The following is a 14,835-nucleotide window of genomic DNA, read 5'->3' as shown; positions in this document are numbered from 1 at the left end:
TCCCTCACACACACATACACCCGTATATATAGCAGAGAGAGAGTAGGAGATGCATAGTAGTTTTTAAATTACCCTTATATTAAGGCTGCTTCAAATTTGAAATAAGGCACTTCCCTTTAGTAAGCAATGAAGCCATAATATGATTCTGGTGTCACTACTGTAAATGTTTACTAACATTTTATTTATGAGAAAATTTACAGTAATGATGACAGAATGATATTATAGTTCCACTGTTTGCTAAAAGGGAGTGCTTTATTACAAATGTTAAGCAGCCTTAATATAAAGGTAATTTAAAAGAACTGCTATACACACACCCCACTTTCTCTGTCCCAATTAGGACTAATTTACAGAAGCCAGAACCGAACGTTCCAAATTGGAGGGGAAATACTAGATAAAAGGAAATATTTATAAAAAATTACCAGATCTTCAATGTTTCCGTAGATGTTCTTTTTCATGCCTGATGCGCGTGTGGCCACCCATCCTCCAAGGGAGCTAAATTCCATAGAATCTGGTTCATGGCCTGTACAGTAACCACTCTCACCAAGCTAAAGATAGAAAGCAATACTCCACTGGTGTAAGATAATATGTTGATTACTAAACAAAAACAGACTAATTTTTTAAAACATTTTAGATTAAAAACCTACTAACGATAGGAAGAAAAAAAATAAGTACCTTGAACCAATATTATTCAGGTACAGAGAGCCAACTCTTTTGAGATTTAAGTATAAATTTGATACAATGAAGTGGTTCTGTTTCTACTGTGCATATGCTAAGCAGCATATCATACTATGAGGCCAGTTTTCTCATCAGCCCCCCCCCACACACACACACATTTTAAAACAAAGACCGCTATTGTTTGCAAAGATGTGATTCAAATACATGTGTAGAAAGATAACTAAGTAACTTCCAACTTCACTTAAACATTTCCAATAAATAAAGCACTTAATCTTTTGTTCTTTCTATCCTAATGTGATGTGCAGTAGAGGTCTGCAGAAATTCTGAGCAAATTGCTTGTATTTAATTCTCTCACGAAGGAATGTGTTAATGCACAGCCATCTGGTTGGGCTTCCTGTATGCAACACCAATGACAAATCTGTAATGCAGATCATGCATTCCTGTACATTAAACAGTTACTTGTTTCTCATTTTTCTATATTAGCTTGGCTCTGCCATCTGTACAACACGTGAGTGTGATTGAATCCCCTTAAAAATGCAACACCAAAGCTGTCCCCCTGAAATAATGCAAAAATCCAAGCAATCTTGTGTTGAACGGTTCAGACCCCACCAACTGCATTTAGTAGACTTGAGACCATCTATTTGTGTTGACCAACTTGATAATGATCCAGTTAAATGTTTGCCATTTTCAAGTATGCTATCTAGGCAACGGACAGCAGCTATATTTGTACACACATATGTGTGCACATGCACATGCTTGTGCACACACACTATTCTGTCTGAAAACACTTTAAAAACATTAAGGTTGCAAAGTTAACCACTCAAAAGTGGCACCCAATGCCAGAATTTATTTTGCCTGCACAACCTTAATTTGACCTCCCCCTTGTGTGTATGCTTTATTTTAGTCTTTAATTGCATGAACAAACTATTTTTTCCCCACAGGACTGCTGTCTCAATGCACAGCTGTTTGGACAGTGCTCAGTGAATGAGCAGCTATTCAACGGATGATAAAGGAACTGAGGCAGAGAGAGATTAGGGTCAACTCTTAACACTAATTTTGAGTGCCCTATTTGAGACGCCAATGGCCTGATTTTTCAGAGAAATTAGCATTTTATAGCACATCATTCGTTCAGAGCACAGCTTTCAATGACTTTAATGTGGTGCTGAGCACTCGGCACTGCAAGCCAGAACCTGTGTCAAGTTGGGAACTCCCAGAAGATGAGGAACACACTATTAGTGGTCATTAGTGAAAATTTTGGTTTAAGTGACTTGAGTACCGTCACACAGGAACTCTGTGGTGGAAGCAGAAGGCAGTTTTCCAAGGTGGCATTCAACTACCTTAACCACAGGACCATCCTCTCTCTTCCTCATATCCCCTGCCTCATTTCACTGCATACTTTCCAACTACTCCAACTAATAAGATGAGGGTCCTTCAGACAAATAGCTTCCATTAACTGTACAACTAAATAAGGCAGAAGTCTTGGGAAAAAATGTGATTATTCATTACGATGGCCTTTAGTTACATACACGTGGAGTGGGTGGGGGAAGGGGCAAGTTAAGGTCAAAAGGCAACTTTAATTCTGGTATTTCCTAATTTTTGTTTACTTGAGTTTGCAATCTCAACGTTTTTTAATGTAGTTTCTTGCATGTAGTCCAAGTTGTTTTTCAAAACCATAGTGAAAAAACAATCTATGTTTGTTCAACAAAGTTGGAACCTTTAAATCCATGAGCTCTGTCACTTGAGCCAACAGAGCAAGTAATAGCAGTAGTAGGTTGTCACCCACTAGAGGAAGGTAAGGCATGTTTTGCACTAGGCTTCACAGCTATTTGTATATCCCTGTGGAATTTTTTAATAAATATAATGATTTTATTTTTCTGGAATTTCATGTTATTTTTCTGGAATTTCATTTGATCCAGCAAAGAGTGAGGGATGGGGGTGGGAGGGGAGAGAAGATGGTTCCTACACCCAGGGGAGAGTGGCGTGGCAGGCCCTGGGGGGTGAGGGGATTGCAAACCAAATCCACCTCACATGATGGGGGTATGGGCAGGTCAAACCTGAGTGGTGCTGCAACCCTGCTATCTGGTCCTATTATCTCCTGAGGACAGATAGCAGGGTTGCAGCACCACACAGGTTTGACCTGCCCACACCCCCATCATGATGATGGGAAAGTGGCCAGGCCAAACTTGAGCAGTGCTGCAACTTCATGTGCCAGGTCACAACATCCGGTACGGGGAGCCAGGCCCAGCACCAAGCCACAGGAGCCACTGCTGAGGGGTCAATTTTTTCAATTAATTTTGTTTTATATTCTTCTTTTCTTTTTATTGAGTGTTGTTTTGTATTTGCTATAAAACCCAGGGCTCTAGCTATTGGCAGAGAAGCACTGAGATTCCAGAATCTTGGGTTCTATTCCAGGTTCTAAAGGTATCATAGGCTAATTGCTAAACCTTCTCTCTGACCCCCTTCAGCATGTCTTCCTCCCGATATTAGGAGGAGGGAAGGATGGTAACATCTCTCCACACCTGGCTCCTCACCCCCCTCTTTATTTCATTCAAGTTGTTCCAATCCTCCTCCTCCTCACTGGGTGCCAGCAGGGGGTACTTTAAGCACACGGGAAAGTCTCCCTGCGCTCCGCTCCAGTGCCACATGGCTCCTGGGTACCTGGAGGTGCAATGGAAGGCACAGTCCTGCTGTGCCCATGCAGTCCTGGGATTGACCGTGCTCAGAGCGTGCTCAGCAAAAGTGGCAAAACAAACAGGTCTCTACTGAGTATGTGCAAACTGTCATTCAGCAACTCGTAACTTGGTCAAATTTGACCAACTCTGATGCAAGGAAAAACCCCTCACCAAATTTCAAGTCCCTGCTCCAAAGCAAGGAAGCTCCACAGCTTCTCAACAAAATGGTTAAGATTTTTTTTTAAATGGGCACAACAATGCCTTTTTCCCTAACTTGTTCCGAAGAACAGACGAATCCTTTTTGCTGACATTTTCCAGAATAATTAAATTTCAGCCCAAACAGTTAAAAGTTTGGCAGAGTAATAAGCAACTGAGAACAGGGTCTTGTAATAGAAAGTGTTAGACAACTTAATATTTTAAAAAATCTGCCTTGCTCATTAACAGATCTGCTACAAAGCAAAAGTCATTTTAATGGATTATATAAAAGTCATTTTAAAAAACCCTATAAAGTCACATCTTTCTATTCCAGCATTTGAGTTTCAATATTTTCAGTTTCAATACAGGTTTGACTTAGCACACAGGTTTTCAGCTCCATTCAGGTTTCTTCTGCCCTTATCTAGATAAGCATTGCCACATCTGTCAGCCTGTTCATTCTGGTTCTAAAGATTTTAGCTCTAAGCTAAAAATAATTAATTTAGGAATTAAGTTTGAAAAGTAGTTTCCTTTAAGAATGAAGCCATTCTAATATTCAAAAATTGTTATTCTGAAATGGCAGCTATTTAAGCCACACAACATTATGAATGCAAGTTAGCTACTTTTTTTTTTTTTTTTTTTTTTAAAAAGTATGACATATTCCAACTCCTCATTAATTAAAATCACAACCATGAAAATTGCATTATTAGACTCCAAAAAGGTACCTAACTTTCTCTTTTTATAGAGCCAAAAGGTAGCACTATTTCTAATACTTTTGCATAGAACTTTCAGGCAATTACGCATACAATCAAAAAGGGAAATTAAACTCAAAATTCTGACACTGTGGGTTTGGTGTACCCATTGCCACCCTTTGGGTGCACATCTGTGTATCAGACTCCTCTACCCTGATCATTTTTGAATATGCAGACCCTGTGGAAATTTTTCAAATGTGTTTAAGTTACTTAAGCATGTTAGAAAAATGTACCTCATGTCAAGCCATGGAAGACTCCAGACAAGGTTGAAAAAAGGAGAGATGGTGCCGCACTACATTGTCCCTTCCGCCCCCTCTAAGTCCAACAGCCACAAAGTGTAGATGGAAAGTGTGGATCTGTACTAAAACTTTATTTGAAGAGCTACAGTTCCCAGGTGAGTAACTTTGCTCCTTCAAATACAGATCTGCATTCTTGGGAGATTCCCATGTAGGTGTGGACTGAGCTGCAGGCAGAGCATTTCCATAAAGTGGGACATTCTGAAGACATGCCTTGGATCTAGCCAAGTATGCCATGTTTCCTACCCAGGATTCTAAGCACTTGGACAAGCATTGGGAGGAAACAGCATGGCCCTCTGCCCACCATAACCATAAATAATCCAGGGGATTTATAGAATGTTTTGTCCTATTACGGCCCCTTTCAGCATCTAGTTGGCGTAACCTGACTTCCCTAGCTGCCAATGCATCTTTAAGGAAGACTATTATAGATAATCTGATTCAGACAAAAGTCAGTGACCGCACTAGGGATAAATTTGGTGTCAGGTTGTACAGAACTAACGTACACTTAAAGAGGACTGTATAAGAAAGGTCAGCAAAGAAAGGATGGAGCTTGCTGGCTTTCCTAACTGAAGTTATTGTTTCAAGGAACAGTCTACAGACACAGGTGACAGAACAGTTTCCTAATGACCCAAGAGTCCCATCATTTGCCAATATCTCACCTGCTCTGCACCTCCAATCCCTCCATCTGTCCCCTTATCCCATTCCCTCTCAAGATCCTCTTTCACTCTTCTTCAGTCTCTGCTCTCGCTTCTTCCTTTCAAACTACAAGCAAGATCTAGTAGATACATCCTGAGAAAGGCCCTTGATTCCATCTTCAAGTACTGTCCCACATATCTTCTTTCATTCACTTTAAAATAATCAAACAGGCCATTTACAACTTCCAAGTTTCCCCTCCTCTAACTCAGTTTTGGATACACTCTAATCAAGCTTCTGTTCTCTCCACTCTACTGAAAATTCTCTCCAAGGTCTTCAATGACTTCTACCTAGCTAAATCTTAAGGCTTTACCCCACATTTGATCTTTTTGCTGTTTTTGATAACTGAACACTCCCTCCCTCCTAATTCTGTTGTTCTTTGGTACTATTTCTTTTACCCTCCTCTCACCACTTTCTCTTTCACCATCCATCTCCTTCTGCAGTTCCTCTTCAGGAGTCCCTCAAGGCTCTCTCATCTGCTCACAAGGATTCAAGTTTCAGAGTGGTAGCTGTGTTAGTCTATCAGCAAAAACGAGTCCTTGTGGCACCTTAGAGACTAACAAATTTATTTGGGCATAAGCTTTCGTGGGCTAGAACCCACTTCATCAGATGCATGGAGTGGAAAATACAGTAGAAGGTGTCTGTCTCTCTCTCTCTCACACTCACACACACGAAAAGATGGGAGTTGCCTTACCAAATGGGGAGGGGGTCAGTGCTAATCAGAATACAATGAACAGTAGAATATCATGGGAGGGTGGAAAAAAATCACTTTTGTAGTCATTCATACTGTTAATTGAATTTTTTTCCTGGGATGGCTCACTGGCATCTAAAGCATAACAAGACATTATCTCCACTTTCCCCCATTCCTCTATTGCTGTTTACTCAACCCAGCCCTATAAACTGAGAGTCAAACTCCTCTCTCCCTTTCTCCCCACATATCTCAGCCATGACCACATATGCTGTTTTGCCTCCTCAAGAATCCAACCCTTTCTCTCTGGCTTGATAGGTAAGATGTTGATTGATTCTCTGGCCATCTCCTATATTGATTACTGCATCTTTTTTCCTCTCCATCCTCCTAAACCCCGATCAGTCACCCTCCAATTCATCCAAACTACAGCCAACTGTATTTTCCACTGCATGCATCCGATGAAGTGAACTGTAGCTCACGAAAGCTTATGCTCAAATAAATTTGTTAGTCTCTACGGTGCCACAAGTACTCCTTTTCTTTTTGTGGATACAGACTAACACGACTGCTACTCTGAAACCTAAAATTATATAGTCTTCACCCACTGTTCTAACACTCACCACCCCATGCTAAACTTGATTTCACCCACTGGTTCCACCTTGCACGCTGCATTACATTTGATCTTGTCTTTACTTTCCAGGACTTCACTGCAGCCTACATTTTCAGAACTTTTCACCAACTCTCAGATCTGCTCCAGTAGAGATACCAGCTTTAACGCCTTTTAACGTTCATTTCCATCTCCCATCGTTTTTTCATGCTGCCCTTTTCATGTGGTTGCCATCCTACCATTTCCTAAAACTTCTGCCAAAGACTTACTTTCTGCAATGTTGAGAAGTTTTGAATAAAAACTCTGTTATTCCCTCCTCTGTGTTGCTCAGTGCTTCTTCCCCCACCCCACATCTGCCCTTCAGAGTGTAAGCTCTTGTGGGCATGGACTATTTATATATCGGGTACAATGCTGAGCACATTGTGCTTAAATTAAAAATAATCACAACCAGAACATCTTGGTTTTAGCGGTCTCCCCCTTTAGTATTTTCTGTTATTAACTTAATCACTGATATTTTAATAAGCTTGTAATAAACATTTTTATTAAACAACTTGATTGCAAGTTTAACACATTGCCTAATTCTGTATTCCTTCATACTCTTGAAATCATAGTGAAGTCCCTAACATATATTTAATGTGCCCAAATATATTTAATGTGCTAAAACCTTACCACGAATACAAATTTATATTCAGCACTGACCAGATTGTCAGCCAGAGCCTTATATTACTGTGAGGAAAATTTCCATTGAAAGGTCAATTCAAAATTCCATTTCCTAGTCAAGAAGCAGCTCTGAAGGAAAAACTGCAAGAATTTTAAGTTTAATGTACTATTTCAATTTGGCAGCTGCAGCAGGAGAGGGATTATGATGCCATATTCTAGAAGGAGGAAAAATTGTATGGCATTTAAAGGATGGAATAGTTGGTGAAATATCAGAAGTTACTAGCCTAGAAAAATGTCATTTAAATTAAGAGAATATGCTCTGTGCATTTTAATTCTAACCTTTAAAAAAAACCCAGAGATTTGAAAAGGTTAAAATATTACATCAAGTGATAAAAGAGGATATAAAATAAGAGGCATGAAAGGCCAACTCTCTCACCAGCAACAGTTCTGTTGGTAAAGTCTGACACACATCTCTTTGGTAAAAGCTATAGTACCCCTTACCCCTTAATAAAAAGATGCTCTTCAATTAAATTATTAAATTCCTTTATCAGAAGTCTTATTGCTTCAGAATCTTTTCTTACAGGTGTACTGAAGAATGCATTTATGCCTTAAAAGGGTGGGTTTCTTAAGTCAGCAATTAGTCCATTCCATGGCATACCTGTAGTTCATTGCTCTCTTCCATGTTAGGAAGGTTCGGCAGCTAGCTTTGGGCTCCCACTTGGTTTATCATTGGAAGTCAGAGTACCCCCAGAAGGTGTTAAGCAAACATCTACCACCAGCTGTACATAGTTGAACACAGAGCTTGAAGGGTGCTGCGGCTTCTCAGAAAACATTGCTACAGTTACATCTTTATTAAGATTAAGATCAACCTTCTGTTTAAACAGACTCTTAAATGCTCTAAAATCCACATGATTACTTGGATTGCCTTGAAATATGGTGTGCCTCGTGGGAGAATGGGGCTTGACAACTGAGCAAATTTTGGAGCCATTTGACCTCCAGGTTCCCAAGATACAGCTGCCCCCCCCCCCCCCAAAAAAAAAACCCCACACACCGCCCTAGTTTTTTTTTTTTTAAGTTGATACGTTTTGGCAACTTTTTTCATGTATAGATAGAGATGAAGCCAGGACTGAGATTATTGCACCAGGGCAATATTGGAACATTATTTTTTGAAAAGAAAATAAATTACACCCGCAAATCCTCAGGGAGAGGGGTGGGTGATATGGTCGGGGGGCGCATCCGGTGATGGGCAGGACACCAGGAAGGGGGACATGGGGGTCTGTGTGATAGGGGGTACAGGGAAGGACAGGGGCCACTGTAAACCCCACATTCTCCCCTCTGGTGTGTGCCACCATATGGGAGCCTTCTGAGCCCTCCTCCCTGTGTGCACACACCAGAATCTCAGTGACCCCTGCCCATCTATTGGAGCCTGACCAGGTGTGGGCTAGGGCAGGGATTGCCTTTCAGCGGGTCCGAGATTCTCTTCCTACCCTTCCCCTGTGATCTGGGAGCTGTGGATCCCTGCCCGTGGGGGTGCCTGAATCCCTCCCCATCCCCGTCTCATGTGAGCAGAGATCTGTGGGCCTTATCTAGGGAGATCAGAACCCCACTTCCTGTGTGTACCAGGATCCAGATGGCCCCAGCCCATCTATTAGGGTCTACTGATTGTTAGGATATAGATATTCAGGCCTGTCTGTAAAGGCCTATACTCTAAGAATTTAGGTGTATTCTTATCACTTGGCTAGTGATAGAGGTATAAAAGAAAGAATCAAAACCACTGTCTGCCAGTGTAAGGGCCTTCTCTTACTGTGACAGTCTGAGGCCCTGTTTTTAGGCTAAGGCCTTTGGCTAAGCAGCAGAGGCAGCCATAAGCTGGGAAGCGAACGGTCACATCCTCACATTCCAAACTAGTCACATTGAAATAAGGTGCTATTGGGCTGTTAGGCACTATCAGGACAGGATTGTATTCCTATCACCTCCAGAGAAAGGGAAGTGCCTAGAAAATGTAAAAGGAAACTTAGTTTGATAGCATCCTGTCTGGCAAGAACTCACTTATCAATAGCTGGGATGTGAAATCCTCACTTCTGTATTGTTTTGTCATTATAGTTCCCACTTTGCTGTTGTTTGTCTGTATAATCTCTGTCTGGTTCTGTGATTGTTCCTGGCTGCTGTATAATTAATTTTGCTGGGTGTAAACTAATTGAGGTGGTGGGATATAATTGGTTACATAATCATGTTACAATATGTTAGGATTGGTTAGTTAAATTTCAGGAAAATGATTGGTTAAGGTATAGCTAAGCAGAACTCAAGTTTTACTATATAATCTGTAGTCAATGAGGAAGTGACGGGGTGTGGGTGGGGGTGGGCATGTGGGTGTGTGAGATGGGAACAGGGAATGGGGGTAAGAAAATTGGAATCATGTTTTGCTAAAGGGGGAAATGGGAACAGGGAATGGGAGTAAGGAAGTTGGAATCATGTTTAGCTAAGGGTAGGAATGGGAACAGGGACACAGGTGTAAGGCTCTGTGGTGTCAGAGCTGGGAAGGAGGATACTAAGGAAGGAAACTGGAATCATGCTTGCTGGAAGTTCACCCCAATAAACATCGAATTGTTTGCACCTTTGGACTTCGGGTATTGTTGCTCTCTGTTCATGCGAGAAGGACCAGGGAAGTAAGTGGGTGAAGGAATAAGCCCCCTAACACTGATCTACTTGAGATATACTGAAGAAAAGCTGTATGTAAGAACTAGGTATTATCGCTACTTGTCCAAAGGAGCATCTGAACTGAGAGAAATGAGTTAACTTATAAAGCGAGGCCAAAACTCCACCCAGGAACAATATTACAATCTACCCCTGGAAAGAGTTCTCCACTTGACCTATGACTACTTCAGAATCATTTCCAGACATTAGAATGAGGAAAACTTCTCTCCATTACAAGAGAGTGCAAAGACAACTAATTCCCAGACCCAGGATTTCATTAATCTCACCTTAAATTTGACAGCACATATCAGTAGCTTAAAGTTAAACATTCTTACAAGAACACTTAATTAGTAAGATCACTATTAAAAAGCCAAGAAGGGTAGAGTTTAGGTTAACTTTACAAGAAACTCAAATATCTGAAAATGTGTTTATCTTAACTATGTATTTCCAAACTACCTTAATTTTCTCCCTCAGAATCACCAAATCTCCATCTACCTGGCTGGATATCAGAAATGTGTAATGCAGATTTATATATTTAGTTTCATACTTATATGTATTTGATACTAAGTGTGATGCTTTGCAACCACACTTTCGCTCAAATGGAAGCACATATTGCATGCTAAAAATTGACAGCTCACTTTTGGGATATTTCACATGGGATTTGCATCTAAGGTTAGCAAGGATTTTTCCAATTAAAATTTAACAAATATCCAGGGTTAGACACAGTCCATAACTTCAGATATAATTCTTACAAATTTGGTAAGCATAAATGGTAAGCAAAAGTGGGCATGAAAATTTGTGTAAGGATTAGAATACAATTCAATGACTTAGATCAGACACCTAAAACAACTTTAATTAGGTAGGAATAATCAACCTGAAACATGAAATATTGCAAATTTAATAAGAAATTGAGAATACCTGTCTTTCCAAATCTTGTCCAATAATGCCAGCCTCTATATGAGCAGTTAAGTTCTTCTCATCTATCCAGAGAATTCGATTCTGTTGGTAAAAAAAAAATAAAATAAAAAAAATCGGATGTTAGACCACTACAGTTTTGGAATTTACTTATAAGTGACCTTGCTTCACAAAGGATGTTTATACATTAGCAAACTTGTAAGTTGTAATTTCCCAACAGTGTAGCTCCACCTATGGTGGCAGCAGCAGAAGCTGAGCAGACAAGACTCAGGCATTTTTACCTTCATGTCATGTAGTCTTGTCTACAATACTGTTTTCATGGTTGCTACTGTAAATGAAGATGCATCAGTGGTAAATTATGGCTGAAAAGTTTGCTTGTGTAGGCACAGCAATGTGAAGCAGAAAAACCAGAGAGAATGAGGTGTCACAAAATTCTGGAGGAAGAGGAGTGTCCAGGAGTTTCATATCTGGCATACAAGGATTTAATTATCTTGAATGATCTAAATTTCAGCACCTAAGAATAAAAAAAATTCTGGTGCAGCCCAGGATTAAAAAGCTAATTCAATTTGGAAGCTCAAATTTCATTCCTTCATGCCCCTGCCCTCTTGTATTTTACATCAAGACAACAAAACTATTTGTGAGGTATTTAACAAGGTAAGTTCAAGCCTAGCTCAGTTTAACTTAAATTTAAATCACTGAGCACTATAGTTACTACTTCAACTGGTGGACCATGCTCTACATTCACTCCAGAATGCACAAATGAACGTGAGAAGAAGAGAGAACGCCTCAGTACAAATTCATTAAACTCTAAACTAGCTAGTCTGACAAAAGAAAGGATTGGGAAAAAATAACCAGAGATAAGAATCAGAAGTCTAAGCCAAGCCAGAAGAGTTGGTGGAGAAAAAACTGGATCAGCAAATTCAGTCAGACAGCCCCCCTTACAGGAGGAATGGTATCACAAGAGCTTTGCCCCCCCTCCCCTCCCCGACCCTTCACCTAACAATACGAAATGTAAGCCCATTGTCCAAGATGGCAGAGAAAAACATATGAGGAGTAACATCATGAAGATGATTTGAAGACACAGAAAATGGTAATTTTTTTTTAATCATTTGCTTCAAGATGTCAAATATACCGGTCTCTAGTACATTACAATACATGTAGATGACTTAATAGTTCAATAAAAATGAAAATAAAAATCTAAGTAGTAATTGTACTAAGTGTGTGTCCGTTGATCACCTGAATGAAATTAGATTGTTTCTGTAACTGAATATTTTAAGGATAGTAACATTGCATCTTTGCCATACACACAGGGAATATCTACCAGACTCTGTACCACACAGTGTCAATGTGTCATGGCCCAAAGCTTTATTTTTTTTTTTTTTAATTTTTTTAGTTTTATGTAAAAATTAGTTCTGATGACCAAAAAATCAGATGTGGCCCAGAGGTTAAATCTATAGGCTTTCTTGGAGGTGTGGGGATCTCAGCACTGCTGAGCCCCAGGAATCCTCTGAAAACCAGTCCCTTTTTGAGCCAGCAAACCTTTGTAACAGAGGTAAAGGGGGCTGATCTGCCCCAGCCACCTCAAGCTCCTTCCACGAAACCCACTTTCTACTGAAGTCAAACTCTAAGGAAAAGGGAAAGGTGATCAGACAGTGTGAATATGCAGAGAACACTCTTGAAAAACCAGTTGCTTACCATAGTAACTTTTCTCTCCCCAAGCTGGCTCTATGTATTCACACTTGTGGAAGTCTAGAGAGAATGACAGGCCTTAAGAAAGGTGGGCTGAGGAGTTCTCATTAAACAAGGACTGGGGAACTGCTCTCTCAAAAAAAGCATCAGATCCACCCAACTGTGTTGATTTGCAGCTTTCTATGGTAGAAACATTACTGAGGCAGGTTTAGCTTTAAGACCATGAGGTACTTTGGCACTACCAGAAATTGCCGTTTTTTAGACAGATACCCAAAGGCTACAAATATCTTGCTGACTTCTTGATTTCCTAAGTGCTTTGGTTTTATCCAGATAACTCAAAGCCTTTTTGATGTCTTCAATAAGGAACGTGGCACCCCAGGCCAGTAAGTTTTCTTCCAAAATCTGTGATTGTGAACACAGGGTTCGATTCACATGGGTCTCTCACCACTTTGAGAAAGACATTAAGCATGACAGGATAAGGACACAGTACTGCACCAGAACGTAGTTGCCCTGTATGTGGCTTTGGAACCTTCGAAGGGCTTCACCACTCTGATCTGCAAGAGGTTGATGCTGATTCCTTTCTATGCAGTTCTATGTGACCTGCACTGTTAGCTATTTCAGATATGCTCCCCACCTCATCAGGCTGGCTGAGTATGTCGGTCTGGAAGAGCTATAGGAAGACCCTTGTGGACATTCTCTGGGATCATCGACCATCCAAGGGAGTCCAGGACCTGGTTTGGGATCAGCATCTATCTTGCATACATTCCTGTTGTGGTTCCTCACCATGAGGAGAGCCTTCTGGAGACGCTTGATATGGGATTTTGCCAGGGGGTCATTTCTATATATTAAACTAGGAAGCCCAGTGGCTGGAGATACTAAGCTGTGGATAGCTGTGTATTCCTTAACAGATATCAGGTTCTGGATTTTCTCTCATCTGTCCAGTGATGGGTAAACTTTGGCCACATATGCCTATATCCATCCCAGCTGAGCTATCTCGGTGGAAGGGATCAATGAGCTTTTCTTGGTGTTTATCACAAAGCAATGCAGTTGAAGCAGCTCCACTATCCATGTTGTGGCACTGTATGCTGCTTCTTTGGTGGGAGCTCTGTTCAAAATGTCATCCAGGAAAAGACTGAGGAGAGTGCTCAGAGATGCGAGTCTGGTCCTGACCAGATGAAAGGCCGAATGGCAGTATTTTATACAGGTAGTGGGCCATCCAATACGCAAATCTTCATGGACATTGGTGATATTGATGTATGAGGATATGTAGATCTGCTATGTCCACTGAGGCAAGGAATCACCTTGGATGGGGTGCTACTTGTTGAGGCTAGGATCTCCATCCTGAATTTGATCATTTTCATCCATTTGTTCAGTCATTAGACATTTAGGAGGGCTCTGACTCCCCCATCCCCGTGTACGTTTCTAGATGATGAATATGGAGTATAGCCCTAAAAACCTTTCTTCTGAGGATATCAATTCTGTTGCTCCTGTGTTTGCAAGTTGTGAGATCTTGTTTAGCACTAGCTTGCATTTGGTAGGGTTGCTTGAAATAGGTGATTGGATAAGGTGAGGTTCTTTACACATGCAGCTTAGTTAACTGATCCGAGGAGCTTAAGTTAATTGAATCATTCAGTGCCTCAGAAAACAGATCTTTATGCATGTTATATCATTGTTCCTCTACAGTGGTACTCTTTGAAACAAACAGTGTTTAAGTTCTCTTTAAATGGTGTTTATTGCAATGTGTCCTTACCAGGATAACAGGCACCTATTACATGTTCAGAGTAGGGCTGTCAAGCCATTAAAAAAATTAATCACAATTAATTGCACTGTTAAACAATAGAATACCATTTAAATATTTTTGGATGTTTTCTACATTTTCAAACGAATGGATTTCAATTACAACACAGAATACTAAGTATACAGTGTTCACTTTATATTTTTGATTACAAGTATTTGCCCTGTAAAAAAACAACAGTATTTTTCAATTCACCTCATGCCAGTACTGTAGTGCAATCTCTTTATTATGAAAGATAATCTCACAAACGTAGAATTATGTACAAAAAATAACTGCATTCAAAAATAAAACAATGTAAAACTTTAGAGCCTACAAGTCCACTCAGTTCTACTTCTTGTTCAGACACTCATTCAGACAAACAAGTTTGTTTACATTACATTACAGGAGATAATGCTGCCCGCTTGTTATTTACAAGGTCACCTGAAAGTGAGAACGGACGGTCGCATGGCACTGTTGTAGCTGGCATTACAAGGTATTTACGTGCCAGATGCATTAAAGATTCATATGTCC

The 14,835-nt window shown here is 40.4% G+C and overlaps 1 protein-coding gene across 2 annotated transcripts in view; it reads right to left on the bottom strand.

Moving 5' to 3' along the window:
- Positions 1-14,835, bottom strand: part of AGPS (alkylglycerone phosphate synthase) — a 141,087-nt gene that overhangs the window by 89,321 nt on the left and 36,931 nt on the right. For both annotated transcript variants that reach the window (XM_077829877.1, XM_077829878.1), the window contains exons 8-9: positions 10,845-10,925; positions 420-545 (exon numbers count right to left, since the gene is read on the bottom strand). In XM_077829877.1, the coding sequence (XP_077686003.1) occupies positions 420-545; positions 10,845-10,925 (207 nt within the window). The remainder of the gene's footprint in view (positions 1-419; positions 546-10,844; positions 10,926-14,835) is intronic.

This window comes from Eretmochelys imbricata, chromosome 11 (assembly GCF_965152235.1).
Source record: "Eretmochelys imbricata isolate rEreImb1 chromosome 11, rEreImb1.hap1, whole genome shotgun sequence".
Taxonomy (NCBI): Eukaryota; Metazoa; Chordata; order Testudines; family Cheloniidae; genus Eretmochelys; species Eretmochelys imbricata.
The sequence above is the reverse complement of the archived record's forward strand: the minus strand, read 5'-3'. Positions and strand labels throughout refer to the sequence as shown.